We start from the raw sequence: 17,169 nt of genomic DNA, 5'->3' as shown, positions 1-17,169 counted from the left end.
AAAACAAAACAAAACAAAACAAATAGGGGAATGCAAAGAGTCAGGGGAAGTGGGTGGAGGAAGGGGAAGCATACACCTGGAAAGTTACTGCAGCAACTAGGAAGAGAATCCCAAATTGTGACCACTGAAGAGGATTCGTAAATCTCCGCCTCTTCTCTCCCTTCCGCTTCTGAATAAAACCAAACCCAGCTCAGAGACCCTAGCCTCCTCTAAGGCTTCCGTAATCCATCCTGGAAAATCGTTTGGGATTGATGCACAATCCCAATCCAATCCATTTTCTAGTTTGCAAAGGAAAATCCGGTCCGGCGTTTATTTTTAGCAGCGCTTCCCTGTGACCGAATGCTACAGCTCTTCAGCTGGGATAACTGAGGACCGTATTGGGGAGAGAAGGGAAGGGGGCGGGGGAGCAGGAGGCGGTGTAAAGGGGGGGGAGGCCCTGCGCATGCGTGCCAGCGCCCATGCAAATCTGCTGTACATCCAGAGAGCAAAGTGGGATGATCTGTCACTACACCTGCAGCACCACGCTCCGAGGACAGCTCTTGCTCGCCGCTTCCAGACCCAGGTAAAAAAAAAAGAAAAAAAAAATATGAGGGGGCACCGTGCATGCATTTCAATACCAGATGCGCATGGAAACCTATCCCTTGTAGAGGCAATCTGCTGCTGCTGCTAAGTGTCCTTTCGTGGCTGATTGCAGCTTCAAGGTTTAAGAAATCCCATCTTTCAGGAAGCCTGAGGGGAAGGAAGGAAGTACGGGCGAAATCATCAGATTGGCTTCCCAGATTTGGGAATCTGAAGCGGGCCCACATCTTCCGGCCAACTTCCATTGAACTTCCAGCACTCGAAAGGGACCGAAATGGAGAGCAAAGGTATGTGGTTGTCCCCATCGGGGGACTTCCCGCTGCATGTGCGTGTGGCCAGGGCAGTCCTCAGCGAGGGGACTGCAGTGCTTGGGGAGCGAGCATCATACTAGGTCGATAGGAGGAGATGCTATGTCCGTTGCTGCACCAGGGGAGAGTGGCAGGAAGGAGACTTCTTTTTAACTCCCACAGCTTGGAAGACAGTGTTTAATACTCCATCAGTTGCGTAGTGAAGTGTGATGAGTTTTTTTTTTTTTTTTCTTTTTGGGTGGGTGGGGGGGAGAGTCTTTAGATTGTGGGGGAGGAGAGATATGTTGGTAAAGCAGTTTCTTTTCTGTAGAATGGATGGGCTCAAATAAATATATTTCATTTGCTTTAGGATTGCTGACAGGCATGTTTGTATCTGATATCCAATAATGCATTGCTATAAAAAATGTTTGGATTTCTCCACCCCCACCCCATAAAGATGGTATTTCTGGGCGTGTATGACCACATCCTACTGCATTTTGAATATATATCAGCAGAGAAATTGGGTCTATTTGAAACAGTGTGCGTTAGAACTGACCTCTAAGGAGAACAGTGTATCGGAGTACTGCTTGACTCCCAAGCATGATGCATTTACTAGTTCTGGACATGTATATATTAATATTCTGCTCATAAGCAAATCTGCATACTATACATATACGAACTGGTAAATGAACTGTAAAAATCAACTTGTGATGGCATATTGAACACACATAAACAAAATGACTATTACAATTGTAAGGTTGGATATCCTTTGGGTTTAACTCCATCTATGCAGGGTTCTTCCTCCTCCTCCTCCTCCTCCTCCCCCCCCTTAAAACACCCACCAGGTTGCAAGAACCTTGAGTGATGTGGTCAGATATCCAGTAGGAACATTGGATGTATTTAATTCTGGTGAAATCAGAAGAAATGATGTCAACTTTTATGAAACTATATTCATTACCCAGAACTCGAGCAGCTATATTTGAAACAAGGTTTTATTTTTAAACCAGGAATGTCAGTCATTGTGGTAATGTGCTCAGGATGAGGGAGTGGTAGTGGGTTACCTATTTCTGAGCTGATTAATAAAAATGGAGTGTTGAATGATAGCAGGTATGTGTTCAATAAAGTATTTTAACTGTTTAGTTAGAAGGCTTAAGTATTTGAACCTAGGTGAGCATTTATAGTATGAAAAGAACTGAATTAACATGGATTTAGACTGGTTGGCAATTTTCAAAGTAGACAAATTATTCTTACGATTTGCTGTTGGGCATTTCTATGATCGACAGTGATGTACATACACAAGAGGATCCATGTTTCCATATACATGAGGCATATATTTATTAACTCTCTTGTGTAATCCATTTTTAATTGAGAAGTCAGTTTTAACTCATAGAGGTCTGTAATATTCTAGTTGATTAGTATTCTGGCACATAAGTTAACAGCAGAGAAAGTATCATTTTACTCTAAAGCAGTGTTTTTGTACTTAGATGACACCTGCTATTTGGTTATTAAACTTGGTTATTTGGCAAGGGTTCTTAGTAACACTTTTACCTCCAATTTATACACTAATTCTTGATCCATAATATAAAGAGGATGTATCCCTTAGTGATAATTTTTTATTTCCCTTCCCTGCCCATAAAATATGCTACATGTCACTCAAAATTCCAGGTGGTTTTTATCTCAGATTGATAACAATAGTGTTCTAGCTATTAAGTACTGCCAGTCTTGGGAATTTGGAATAGAGAAAAAAAATCTCAGAAATATATCTGAGAAGAATCAGGCCAGAAGTTCTATGCCAGTCCGGAGCGCAGTGATACAGGCATGATTTACAGCACCAACACAAAGGCAATGAAAAATTTTGCCCCAAGCCAATACTATGGTCATTTTGCAGAGGTAGCATAATTGACTCAGGTAAAAGACACGCTGCAAGTCCTTATGCGTTTAGTTCTTAGACTTCCTTTATAAAACTGAATTAGTCAGGTAGTGATCATATTAAGAATGGCTAATTACTTACATATTGGCTTTACTTTCTAAGTTGATGCAAATGGCACAGCTAAAAATGGTAGCTAACTTGAAATTTTTATTAGAGAAGAAAGAAAAAGAGTATAGTAAGAGGAGTGTGTCCATATCTTATTCTAATCAGTGCGTCTTTCATACTTTATGCTGTCATGTGCAAACTTCTTCCCCAGCAGATTTCAATTTAATTGTAGGAAGACATTCTCAAATGTAAGTACATATAATTTTTTTTCTACTGGAAACTCTTTTAAATAGACTCGAAGAGTGTTACTGCATGATTCAGTTGGAGGTTCAAGAGTTCTCCATTTCAGAAAAGAATCAAATGGCCCAATTAATCTTGAATCTCGTTGCCAGCCTTTGACAACCTTCACATTACCTCCAGCATTTGAAAACCTTTCTTAGAACACTTGTCCAGAGTCTCCAGCAGAACTTGTTATTTACAAATAAGATAAATTTTTTGCCCCTTACTTATTGCTTGGCATAAATAAGTACTTACTGCTTTGCTTTTGCATCACTTCCTATCATCCAGGGTAAGGAGGAGAGGAAAATAAATCAATTGACCTAGCAATCAATCATGATCTAATTTCAGAGATTTTTATGCACTATGATAATTAATATCACCTCCAAGATTTGGGTTGGTGCACAGTCTGATCAGCTTTGACAGAATTTGTGCCTTGCATTGGTTCACAGGCTTTGCTGTGCATTAGAATCCCCTGGCATGCTTCTTAAACATCCTCATGCCCGGCCAAACCCATGCCAGTGACATCAGAATGTTGAAGTGTGAGAGAGGCACAGGTATTTTTTTTTTTTTTAAAGATGCCAGGTACAGCAATGTTTGGGAACCACTCATTTAGACTCTCGATAACCAAAATGTGATTTGAAAACTAGTCTTCTTAGAAACGCACGATCTGGATCTGTACTCAGGCTTATTGAACCAGAATCTGATTTTTAACAACGTCCCCAGGTGATGTACATGCATATTAAGTTTGAGAAGCATTGATCTGGAGTTAGGAAAGAGGTTCTTTGTCCCTCTATCTCTCTTCTACTTTTTTTCTTTTTCTGCCTGTACCACATTTTTTCTTTGTCTAGCTAGGTTCTCAACCTCAGGCTGGCATATTAGAAACACTTGTGGGGCACTTAAAGCATAAAGATGCTTAGGGTACCCCTCTAGGCACTCTGATTTAATTGGTTCTGGAATGGGACCTTGGTGTAGGTATTTTTAAAAAGCTCTCAGGTGATGCTAATGGGTATCCAGACTCAACCACTGGTCTAGGCCCTTGCTACTCAAGGTGTGGTCCATAGACAAGTAGCATTAAAATCATCTGGGATGCAGAATCTCAGGCCCTACCCTAGACTCACTGAATCAAATATGCCTTTCAGTAAAATCCGCTGGTCATTTGCATGCACATTAAAGTTTAAGAATTACTTGTCTAAATCTTAGGGAACTGACTGTATCTAAGACTACCACCTCAGTATAGAGGATGTGATATCCTCAAATCAGTATGGAAAGCCCTGGATATGTGATCATGTTATAGGTCTTTGGTTGCTTTTGGAAAGAAAGGAGATGAGATGCAAAAGAAATTTCTTGCTTCATAGTTAGATCAGAAAATGGACTCACTTTTAAATACCTTCTCTGCTTTTCCTCAAGCCATTTACTTCCAACCCCTGATTATCTTTAAACACTTATTCTGCAGGTTCGAGCTGAGCTTCTGACAATGTCCCTGGTATTAACCCAGGGTAGTGTGTTGCTAGACTGCTTAAATCAAGGTACATCTTAGAGGGAATATAGCCTTAGCCTCTTCCCATGGTCATATGTCCCTGTTCAACTCTTCTGAGATTCATTTTATGTACTCCTTGCTCCATAACATCTTCCCTGACCTCCCTCACATCTAATTAGTATTTTGTTGGCATACTTTATATGACTTAAGTAATTTTTTGTCCCTCATGTAATGCATTTCCTACAACCAGCATTGCAATTTTTGTATTCTTTACTTACTTAATATTTATTGAGCACCTGTTATACTCTCAGTGTACTTACCTCTGAGACTGTAAAAGAACACTAAGATGCAATTTCTGATCTTAAAAATCTCCCTCTCATGTCTCCCCTAATAGATTAACCTTCCTGTGGGCATCATCTGAACCTAGCATTCCTCCAGCTACCCAGCTACCTGCTTCAGATAAAATATTTTTGTTTACCATAGGTTACATATGTTGAATTAAATGGCCTTACTTAGTTTACCATGCCATGTTCATGCATCCAGGAGGTGGTAAATTGGGAAAGGTGAAGGATGTTTGGCTACCAGAAATATTGGTTTGATTCCAGACCATAGAAGGCAGTAACCTGACCTGCTTTCTCTGTAGAGAACTGCCAGTGTATTCCCAGTGAAGATTCAGCTCTGTTCTGGGTTTCACACCAATCATTAGAGTCAAACCAGGGGCCTGAACCAATATATTTAAGACAAAGAACAGTCATTTCTCTGAAACCAGGATGGGCCACTCTGCAGGAGAGAAAGGAAATGTATATGTAGTAACTAGTTTAGCAGAGCTGAGAAGTGATTTTAAGAAAAGCTGTTTTGTGGTTAAAAAAGAATCCAAAATCTGAGGCCATTGTGGTGGGATAAGTAAAATATAAGGCAGTAAGAAACATAATAGAATAGGCATTGGGCATAGGAGATCCCTGTTCCTACCTTGGCTCTAATGTGTAACCTTGGACAAATCATTTTCCTTCTCTGAGTCTCCTGATTCTTAAATATTAAAGGAAGTTCATTTCATTTAATTCAAAATATTTACTTAGTTGCTGCCTTGTTCCAAGCACATTGTTAAATGCAGGGGATGGGGATAGAAATAGTGCATTGGCTTGCCCTCTAGAAGCTTCCAGTGTAGGGACACATGGACAGGCTCAAGAGCTGTCGATTTCCAACATGGTGTGTGTTTTCCTCATTCATTTTTCAGAGTTCTAATGGTTGTCCAGGAGGCTGGAATATAGTCTTCCAGTGATTCGTGGCCTCTATAGAGGCACTTAACATTCCACAGCAACCGTGCCTACCTTTTGTTCTCCTGTTGGTTTACTGAAACAAAATTGTGTGGGGAAAACATTTGAACTCAAGCTAATTATCTATTCTTAACGCTCTACGGACTGAGCAGCTACCTTGCTAGTAACCTATTGTCTGACTTAGGTGCTTATCGTGAGGCTTGTTAGCATTAGAAATGACTTTGAAGGTGGCCAGGAGTGTCATCTCCTTATCTCTGTCTTGTTAATGCCTTTAAGCTTCTGAAGTACTGTCCCTATTAGGTATGGTGTTCTGTACCCACTAAGTGACCAATCGTGGTATATTGGATTTTCTGACTTGTCACATACTAGCAGCCATAAATAACATTCACGAGACACTTTGTATTCTTTCAAAGGGTTTTTAATTTATATATACATATATAATCTCCCTTCAAACCCTGTGGTTAGGCATTTTAACTTCATTTTAGAGATAACAAAACAGAGGTTCAGAAAGACTAAGTGACTTAGGCAACTCATCATATCTTTGTTTCTCTGTAATATAAGAATTATTGTAGCCACCCCAAGTCCCATACCATACTGTCATGATTATGAAATTTAACTCATACCGATAAAGCATGTAGAGTTCCTTACAATCATTGTCTTTTGGTATTATTAGCTATGTTTGCCTTTTCATGGGAATGCGAGATCCTGGAGGGGAGAAACTGGTCCTTCACCACCTTTATAGCTTTAGCAGCAAGTATACTGCATAGAAGCTCAACAAATCATCCCTGTTGACTTCTGCAAAGGCTTTAATTTACTAAAAGAGATTCCTTTTATGCGTGTTCTGTATTGCTGTAGTAATTTCTCAAACACCTTATCTCTGTTTTTCTGGGACTTAGTTGTGAGGCAGTTCTATAACATCTTGTGGGTTTGGGGATGGAGATGCATTAGGTCAAGCATTATGCCTTGAATGGTTTTCAAACACTGACCACAAGAAATCTGATGACTAATAGCATTCTCCATCCAAGGTACACATCAGAATCATTGGGTATGCATGGGACATGGGACTGGGATATTTAAGAAGCACCTCAGATGATTAAGGTATTCACTCTTAATTATGAATCAATAAGATAAGCCACAGCGGATTAATATGAAACCATAACATGTACCTGAGTCCTTTATCAGGAACACTATAGGACTCCTACTGCCTGGGTCTTGACTATTATTATCTTTAGTGTTAAGAGAGTGACATGTAAACAAGAGAACTAATTCCTATACTACAGGCTTGGGATAGCAAATAGGTCAATAGATTGTGAGTGTCTGAGGCTAAGAAGACACATAATTTTCCCCAATATCTTCATCTTCATCTCCGCATTAATATCCTTGTATTTAGAACGTGGTGGATGTTTGTTTGTTTTTTTCCAGGATCTATGTTTATAGTTGTAATTTTAGTTTGCTCTTCTCTCCAGTTACTTTTTGAAACAATCTCTGTCTCCTTGTCTTTGGGAATGTGGGACTCCCACCCTCCAGTGGTATTTTGTTGCTGTGATGAAACTGATGGCACTTTGGAAGAAGTCCCAAAGGACACCTGTTGCTCCTCCACAGACCCTTTCTTTTTCTTTTTTTTCCTTTTTTTAAAAGCATATATTGACTTTTTAGCCAAAACACACCCTCCCAGCAGTGATTCAGAGAGCGCAGATGATTGAAAGTGGGCTTTAAACACTGCAAAAGAAGGAAAGGAAGCTGCTATTCTGTGGTTAGGTTTTTGTTTCTCTTCTGTTTCTGGATGGCCAATAGCCTGAGAAGCTGCCTAAAGGGACTCAACTGTAGAAACAAAACAAAACAAAACAAAACAAAATAAAACAAAACAAAAACAAAACACCCAGAAGCTTTCAGAGGCCATTCAGAAGATAACTAACACATCAAAGATTCCCTTAACCAGGAGGCATGAAGCAGCAGCAATGCCAATTTGCTGATGATGTGTCCATCTCTCCCTGCCCCATTCTTTCCTACAGTTATCACCCGTGTGAAACAATTGAGTTTTTCTTCAATCCTCAAATACTGATAACATTCAAATAGGTTGAGCAAAGCTCAACACAAGGTGAATTGGGACATTCCTTTTCAACTTTTTGGAAACCAAAAACCTAGATTTGTTTCTGATTTCCAAAATAAATGACATAATTATTCTAATCGTTAAAATCTGCTAAGTTTAAAATTAGATTATTTATGCAGTTTTCTCCCAAGGCACTTCTTTCATTTCAAAATATTTTTAACATTTCTAGTACTATTTAAAATTGAATTTGATTTACTTCTTTTTCTCTGCTGGGATTTAAAGGAGAAATATTTTCTATGTGTTAAGAGAAAGGTTGCCATGTAAATCACGCTTCATTTGCGAGTCTATGAATGATTTAAAACGAGATGTCATGGGTACTTTTTACCTGTGGACTTTGCATCAGCATCAGCGTAAAAAGCAAAGTGATGATGCATATAGAGCAAAACCCTCAATAATATTGAGACAAGGGAGACAACCAAACAGGAGGGGAGGTAGGTGAGGGGGATGGGCTAAGTGGGTGCTGGGGATTAAGGTGTGCACTTGTGATAAGTAGTGGGTAGTGTATGTAAGTGATGAATCAGGAAATTCTTCTCCTGAAATTAATATTGTACTAAATGTTAACTAACTGGAATTTAAATACAAACTTGAAACAAAAAAATACTTTGATTAAAACAACAACAACAACACTAATACTGGACTAGATGCTAGAAAACCTGGATTCAGGTTTTATTCCTTGTATTCAGTGGAGGAACCTGGACAACAAACACTTCCTTCTCTCTGGAGCTCAGTGTCCTAAGCCTTTATTTTTTTAACTCTACTTGCCTGTTGATTTCTATTTTCTTATTACAAAGAAACTGCTTTTCACCTAGTTCATATTCTTCCTTTACTTCATCCTTTTTAGACTTGTAGTCTATGGAAAATAAAACATGGTGGTCATAACTACCACATTAATTTTTAAGGACCACTGTAGGTTTGAGCTAGCTTTTTAATACTGTGAGTTGTGTGACTGACTGACGTTGCAGGGTCTATAACTGAACTGAGCAATTAATTTGGGTCCAAGTGAGAAAGGACTAAGATGAGGAAGAGAATTGCTACATGGCTGGTATTTGTAGATTGCATGATTGTGACCACATATAGGCCCAGGTATGTCTGATGTGAGGGAGGCTAAGGGGGCCTTGTGGCAAAGACCCTGGCTGGGGAGTCTGAAGATTTGGACTTGAGTCCTGAATCCCACCCCAACTCATAATGTGAGTTTGAGCTGGTTACTTCCTTTCTCTGTTCTTGTTTCTTCATCTGTGAAACAAGGGTGGATTAGAGGCAAGATTCATTTCATCTCTGGGATTGTCAGAACCAGCATTTGTAAGGTATTTATGTAGGGACAACGGTGGATAAATTCTGTTTAAGGATTTATGGTTGGTACCTTGGTCTCTCCTTTTTCTTTGGCTGAGTGACATTTTTGCTCAGCAGATTGTATGTTATGGTTTTATAACTTTTTTTAACCTCACATGTGTCTCCTTTACAATTAAGATTAGTTTATTTATACATCAGTCATATGTGAAGTTGATTTGGTAGATATGGTTTTCTCCTTTCTCCCAACCTAACCAGCACCTCACCCCTAATAAAAGGAAAGACAAACAGAATAATGTAAGAAATCCAAGTGCTGAGTGTTTTAGTGACATAATAGAAGAGATTTGATTTTCTTTTAGCTCTCAATCAGCAGTAATATATTATTCAAAAATAATTGCACTCAGTCCTTCAATCTTCAAACAATTTAAAAACTGATAACTATCTCTTCTGATATTTGATTGGTTACTGATCATTTTAGATAGAAGATACATTTTTGCTTTCAGATGAAGCTATCCAAAGTCTAAGAGTTTCATGGTTAATATGCTGAATTTCTTGATTGCACAAAGAATGAAATAGAGATGGGGTGGAATATCTAACAGGCATTAATGTGTTGATGAACATGAACTAGGCACGTGCTCTCTCTCTCTCTCAACAAAACAAAACAAAAAAGAAGATAGGACATTTGAAAAGACTACTGTCTTGTGAAATAATGCTTATGTAGCTTTTGCTCTGTACCAAGCACTGTGTTTTACATATATTGACTCATTTAATCCTAATAACAATCCAGTGAGTCAAACCCTACTGTTATTCCTATTTTAGGGAGTGGAAAAACCAGGCATAGAGACTTTAAGTAACTTGCCCAGATCAATAGCTAGGAAGTGGCAGACTGGCTTCTTAGTCTGTGAGTTTAACCACTACTGAACGTCTAAGGTTTATTTTGCTCTAGTCTGGTAAGTCAGTTAACCTTCCTTTGTTACTGAAAAACTAGCCCAGCTGTGTGCACACATGTGAAATGTGTACATTTCATTAACTTTTAGGATGCCTGATCTCTGTAGGCTCAGTCTCACCCAACCCCCGGCCAATGAGAGCTGACTTAGGGAATCACTGGGAGTTTCCTGCCTGCTCTCAGGTGGGTATGAGAAAGAGCTCTCTGCTCTTGTACGCCTTCTGTTGACTTTCAAACCCAAGGGCTTAAGGAGGCATGGGGTTACAACTTCCTTTTTTTTTCCCCCCTCACCTCACCTCCAATAATTGTCCTGCTTATCTGGGAAGCTCAGTGGTATGGTAGAAAGATTATAAGACATAGCAACTTGCTAATCCCTCTGACTTAGACAAGATATATCTCTGTGTCTTTGCCTCTTCATTTGTACCATGTCTCTTTTAAGTTAATGGGACAAGGACGATAAAGAACCCAGCATAAAATCAGTACTCAATAATAACAGCTGTTGTTGTGGTTATTATCTGACCCTTAGGCTTACTACTTCCTCTGTTCCTGAATGGGGCTAGATTCTTGTCTCAAACTCCCCACTATCATGTTAGCCTGGTTCCAGGGAACTAGATACAGCTTCTGGTGCCCTTCACACTGCAGGAACGTTCCTGATACGTGACAGGATTCCTACTTGATGCTGGAAGCTGCTACCTGTCTTCCTCCTAGTGCCATATTTCTTCCTTCCCCTGTCATTCCCCTCCTCCTTCTTTGACATGAGCTGTGATGGGTCTAGAATTGGTTCCACTCCTCCCCTCTCTTCTTTGGACTGCTGACCTTGCTGCCCTCAGGAGTTTTCTCCTTTATCTTGCCTAATTCCTGCTCACTCATTTTTCTCTGGTTGGAGACATCAGAATGCCATGCAACGGTGGTGTATGGTTCAAAATGCTAGTTTTGTTTTGTTTTTTTTAAAGAAAGAACATTCTTTTTTTAAAATTTTTATTTATTTATTATTTGACAGAGAGAGACAGCAAGAGAGGGAACACAAGCAGGGGGAGTGGGAGAAGGAGAAACAGGCTTCCCGCGGAGCAGGGAGCCTGATGCGGGGCTTGAGCCCAGGACACTGGGATCATGACCTGAGCTGAAGGCAGACGCTTAACGACTGAGCCACCCAGGCGCCCCTCAAAATGATAGTTTTTAAGACATACTATTTATATCACACTGTAAAAATTAAAGAGTAGTGACACTGATTGGTTAATCCATTGCCTTTTTTAAATCAGAATTTTACTAATTTGTTTCCATTGTCTGGCCTAAAATGAAGTCCAGTTTCCTCAGGTTGTGTAGACAACCCAAGCCTAAGGCTCTCTTGTACCTTGTTATTGAATATAGAAATAAATGTGTATTTGGCTGATTCTTGAGGAATGTTAGAATAAAGGATCATGGGTAGGATTCTTATGAGGAAAACCTATAGCTTAAAAGAGTAAGCAAGATTATTCCTAGAAAATCAGCCCGGTCAACCACACTGGTTAGTTAATACAAAGTTGTTATTGATGATGTAAACAAATAATACATGTATACAAATATCCATTTATCTGTGCCATGCACATTGCTTGCCGTTGGGATTAAAAATGAAAAAAGACAGTTTCTGACCCCATGGCGACCTCATAGACAAGCTTTTGAAGGTAGTAGACACAAAGTCCAGGAAGAGCTGAGAGCTGGCAGTGCTTGTGAAAATTTAGATTCAATTTTAAATTGACTTTGTAATATATTTTCTGTGTGGATTGCTCTGGCTAGGTGTTAACAGGCCAGGAACCAATGATTATGACAAGGTTTCTACCCTTTGCTATCACACCAGATATAGAAATATAATCTGTGGGAATACAGAGAAGGGAGTTGGCATTTGAGCTGGGTCTTGCAGAAGGGACTGAATGGAAACATTGGAAAAGTATTCCAGGCTGATGGATTAGTAGAAGCAGAGGTATAGAGTTATTGGTAAACATGTTACAATGAGGAAAACATTAAGTGGTTGAATGATTTCATTCATCTAGCAAGTTATTTGTCATAGTGGACACTGTTCCAGGTGCTGAATATAGTAGTGACAAGACAAAGTCTCCGACCTCATGAAGCAGGTAGGTTTGGGGACAGGATACAGTGCATGATGAATCATGAAAGGTTGGGGGAAAATTGTGGAGGCCTGTTACAAATTACATAATGTAGGTGATGATAACTTACATTTCAAAAACGTTAATTAATATAATTATCTTTAAAAATTAGATTCCCAGTGCTTTTAGAGTATAATTATACTTGCAAAGCTTCAATTATTCCCTAGCTTTTCAAGAAAACATCCACTTTACAAAGCAAGGCACACCTATAAGCCTACTGCCATGGCCAGAAACGACACTATGATACAGTATTTCACTCTGTGATTTTTACCAGTCTCTAATGCTGAGATACTTCTCTTGCTTAATGGAACAGTGAATTTCACTTCTGTTCACTTTTGGTTCTCAGTCCCCTGAAGTTTTTGTATTGAAAATTACAGATTGGCATTTAGGAGAAAGGTCCAGAGAATCTTTTTGAAATGTGTCAGGTTCAAAAATTGCTCCTGGAAGGTCTATAAATTATTATCAAGGCTCAGAATTGTGATGACAGGGCAAAAACTACACAAGTACTAATATATATGTATTTTGCAACTATGTTATATGAAACTTTTCAAACCCTTCTACCCTTAAGCATATGAAGACTCGTGTGAGAAATATGTTTGACTTCAACCTTATGATCATTTTTTTCAATGGTAAGTTTTGATTTTCTGGCTATCTTTCTTTAGAGAAGATAGGGAAATTAAAAAGAGCAGTTTCTGAACCCAGTTCTGGTTTTGATTTTTGTCTGCACAATTTCTAGCTGAAGATATTGGGTGAGGTTCCTAATCTCCTGACTGTAGATTTTATCATCTACATAATGGAGATAGTAATAGTATCTATTAAAGGAGTTGCTTTGAGGATTAAATGAGATATTATATTAAAGTGTTTACTACACTGCCTGGCATATATTAAGCACTCAACAAAATGTAGCTATCATTAAATATCTCAAGATGGCCTCATTATAACCTAAAATCATAGCCATGGCTTTTGCTGAGTTTGATGGATTCTGGTTTGCTTAATTATTTAAATGAATTTCAAGCATAATATTCCAGTCTGAACCTCTAGTTTTAGCTCAACATAGAGCTGTAAAATACAGTAACCCCTCAAAAATACTGCTTTTGGATCAAAGTCTTAAAATTGTTCCAAGAAGACACTTCCTGTCAAACTAGACAGCAATAATCAATGGTTGAAATCTAGAATACCGCCTTCTATGGAGAAGGTCTCATCCTGGCTGGTGAAAGATTTATGAACAAGATTTTGAAACTGAAGGTCAGCAGATGATTTTCATCTAATAGCCATAAGGAGCAGTTAGACAGAAGGCAGGGACAGCCTTGTCTTTTCTCTGAGCAACCTCTTTTGATCTTGACTGGCCATTGAATCATGTCTCAGTAAGGTTGTGAGGGTGTCGGGAGCACACTGCAGCTTCCTATGCTACTCATTCCTTCAGAAATGTTTCTAGAGCAAGAGAATTATAAAGAGAATACATCATGAATAAAATTTGAGGTGATTTCTTCCTTTTTTTGTCACAGTTATAGAAAACATATTATTCAAGATAGTTCCTTGTCTCCTCCCTCATTTTTTTTTTTTCTCTCCAGAAACAATCTCTTTCAACTCTTTTTGATATTTATCCTCATACTTTAAATACCATTCTCTTCTTGCTGCCTCTGAATTTCCCAGCTCTGTTGTTGATGTCCTACCTTGGAAATGAACTTTCCATCTCTTTTCATGAGCCCATTCTCACCACCACAGACATCCTTTAACCCTCCATCTTCCCTGGGTTGTTACATCGGTACTTTGGTTGGATCAGTATTTAGTAGTGACATTATTACGACCTTGTAAATACTTTTTATGACTAAGCCAAGTTAAGCTATGATTATGCTTCCTTTTGTGCTTTTTCTGTGATTGCTTAATGGAACAGTGAATTTCACTTCTGTTCACTTTTGGTTGTCAGTCCCCTGAAGTTTTTGTGCTTTTTCTGTGATTGATAGCTGTCTTGTTTTTTGTTTGTTTGTTTGTTTGCTCAGCTCTCTACATACTTTTTTTTTTTAAGATTTGATTTATTTATTTGATAGAGAGACAGCGAGAGAGGGAACACAAGCAGGGGGAGTGGGAGAGGGAGAAGCAGGCTTCCCGCCGAGCAGGGAGCCCGATGCCGGGCTCTATCCCAGGACCCTGGGATCATGACCTGAGCAGAAGGCAGACACTTAACGACTGAGCCACCCAGGAGCCCTCTACGTACTTTTTTAACTACAAGTCTCTGCCAGTGTTCCAAATCTCAAGACATTCAGTCGTACAGATATTCTATCAAGGTCATCTTCTTGAAATAATCTCTCTCTGAACTTTCTGACTTGGTTCTACATGTGCTATTTTCCTTTGATTCCCCCTGCATGGGTTTGATTCTGGAATCTTCCTTCCCATCACCTCGGAAAATCTCTGTAGATCTCTTTGCCTAGATCTCTGGTTCTCCTACATCCTTTGTATTTTTCACTCCCTTATTTTGGTGAAATAAATTTTCCCATAGCTTCCTGAAGCAAAGGATACATAGTAGTTAAACTTCCTGGGCCTTTGCAATATCTGAAAATACCTTCGTTCTTTCCTCATATTTGAATAATAATTTGGTTAGGTACAGAACTGTAAGTTGAAAACAATTTTCCTTCAGAATTTAAATGGCACCACTATAATGTTTTTCCCTCTTTCAGTTTTGTTGCTCTGGTTTGATGCCATTCTGATTCTTTATTTTTTGAACATGACTGATTTTTTCTCTTTGAAAACTTGTAGGATCCATTCTTTTTCCCGGAGTTCTGAAAATTTATAAAGATTTGCTTTGTTGTAGTTTAATATTTACCCATTATGCTGGGGACTTAGTAGGCTGCTTTAATATGGAAACTCATATTCTTTACATCTAGAAAATTTTTCTGAATTTTTTTCTTGCTGATTTCCTATTCTGTTTCTCCTCCTCCTCCTTCCTTGTTATTGTTTGGTTCCAGCTTTTTGGAAATCTTGTTACTTAGACATTGATATCCTGAATTTATTTTTTTGTGTTTTTATTTTTCATATGTTTTATCTTTTATTTTCCATCGCTTCTGCATTTTTCCCTATTTTCTAGGTGATAGGCTCAACTTTATCTCTAATCTTTCTGTTAAGTTTTGTTTTTAATTTCTGATATCCAGACTTACTTTTTGGTTTTATATTATGCTGTCTTGTTTTACTGAGGCAATATTTTCTAATACCTGGTTGAAGATAGTGATGATGTATTTTTTAGAAGTTTCCATCTCCTTCTATAGCCTTTGTTTCCAGTTAGCTTTTATTTTAATTGCTTGCTTTAATTTTTCTCTTTCATGTTAGAGACTTTTTACAAATGTTTTTTATATTTGGTTACCTCTTCATATTTAAGAGTCGACTACAAAGATGACTGGAAGCTCTGTGCACATGGATGGGGCTTATTGAAACTTACTGAAATAATCTCAGTTGTAGGGTAAACACAGTGGGCTTTTAACTGTGGAACTCCTAATATCAGTGTCTTTAGGTGTTGCCTCTTAATATTTACAAGTTCCTTAAGGAAGATTTTTTTTTTCTCTTGCCTGGACAATCAAGACATGGCTGCCAGGATTACGTGATCTCAGCAATCCGTGTATAAATATTCACTTAATCTCCCAGTTTTCAATGTGGTTCTCACTCTACCCATTGCACGGGGAACTTCTGTCCTATTTTCTACAAAAAATAAATCTCCAGTGTTGTATTGGGATTGGGGAGGGTGGGTATCTGGATGTTCAATGTTTAGGAGAGGGTTTAAGGTTATAGTGTCTTCTTAAAAACAAACTTTCCACGAATCCTGCATATTTTATCCCCTTCCCTCTCACCCCACTTCTCAACAAACCATGGTCTAAGCTTTTGAAGATTCTGCAGTCTGAGTTAGGTTGCTTGCTGTCTTTCCCCACTGCTGACTTAGAATTCAGCTTTCTCAGGTCTGCTAACTCCTTTCTATCTTCATTAGTTGGTTTCCTATTTCCAACATTTGGTTGTTGTTATCTTGTCTCACTTTTGCTCCATCTTTGTAGATTTATCTCTCTCCTTCTCTCTCTCTCTTTTTCTCTCTCTCACACACACACACACACACACCACACACCTTTATTGTACTTTTGATGGTGTTTCAGGTAGAAATGAAAGTAAAAGCTTGTCTTCATTTTCCCCATCTTTAGCTAGAAGTCTCTACTTTTAAAAGATACTCTTGCAGGGGCGCCTGGGTGGCTCAGTCGTTTAGCGTCTGCCTTCAGCTCAGGTCATGATCCCGGGGTTCTGGGATCAAGCCCCGCAAAAGGCTCCCTCCTCAGCAGGAAGCCTGCTTCTCCCTCTCCCACTCCCCCTGCTTGTGTTCCCTCTCTCACTATGTCTCTCTCTGTCAAATAAATAAATTTTTTTTTTTAAAAGATACTCTTGCAGAATGATAATCTTAGTTCAGAGATCCTGGAGATAGCATCTGTGGAACTTTCAGCAGTGCCCTGGCTGGCTTCTCCTTTTTGTCCAACATACTTAGATTGTCAGACATCAGGGTCATGAAAGTAGTCTTGTGAGAAAGCAACACATAAATATCTTAAAAGCATTACAAGATTGGGGCACCTGGGTGGCTCAGTGGGTTAAGTGTCTGCCTTTGACTCAGGTCATGATCCTAGGGTCCTGGGATCAAGCCCTATGCCGGGTTCCCTGCTCAGCGGAGAGTCTGCTTCTCCTTCTTCTGCTTGTGCTCTCTCTCAAATAAATAAATAATCTTTTTAAAAAAGTTATAAGATTAAAAGAGCTACCAAAATCACGTCTAGATAATTTTTTAAGTTGCCTTGACA

General features: G+C 38.9%; 1 protein-coding gene across 1 annotated transcript in view; it reads left to right on the top strand.

Moving 5' to 3' along the window:
* The first annotated feature begins 448 nt into the window (after positions 1-448).
* Positions 449-17,169, top strand: part of FGF12 (fibroblast growth factor 12) — a 565,776-nt gene continuing 549,055 nt past the window's right edge. Inside the window, exons 1-2 of the mRNA XM_027587166.2 lie at positions 449-562; positions 725-866. Of these exons, the coding sequence (XP_027442967.1) occupies positions 854-866 (13 nt within the window). The 5' untranslated portion in view covers positions 449-562; positions 725-853. The remainder of the gene's footprint in view (positions 563-724; positions 867-17,169) is intronic.

The sequence above is a fragment of the Zalophus californianus genome, chromosome 1 (assembly GCF_009762305.2).
Source record: "Zalophus californianus isolate mZalCal1 chromosome 1, mZalCal1.pri.v2, whole genome shotgun sequence".
NCBI lineage: Eukaryota > Metazoa > Chordata > Mammalia > Carnivora > Otariidae > Zalophus > Zalophus californianus.
Note: the sequence above shows the minus strand (reverse complement) of the source record. Positions and strands in the feature narration are given on the sequence as shown.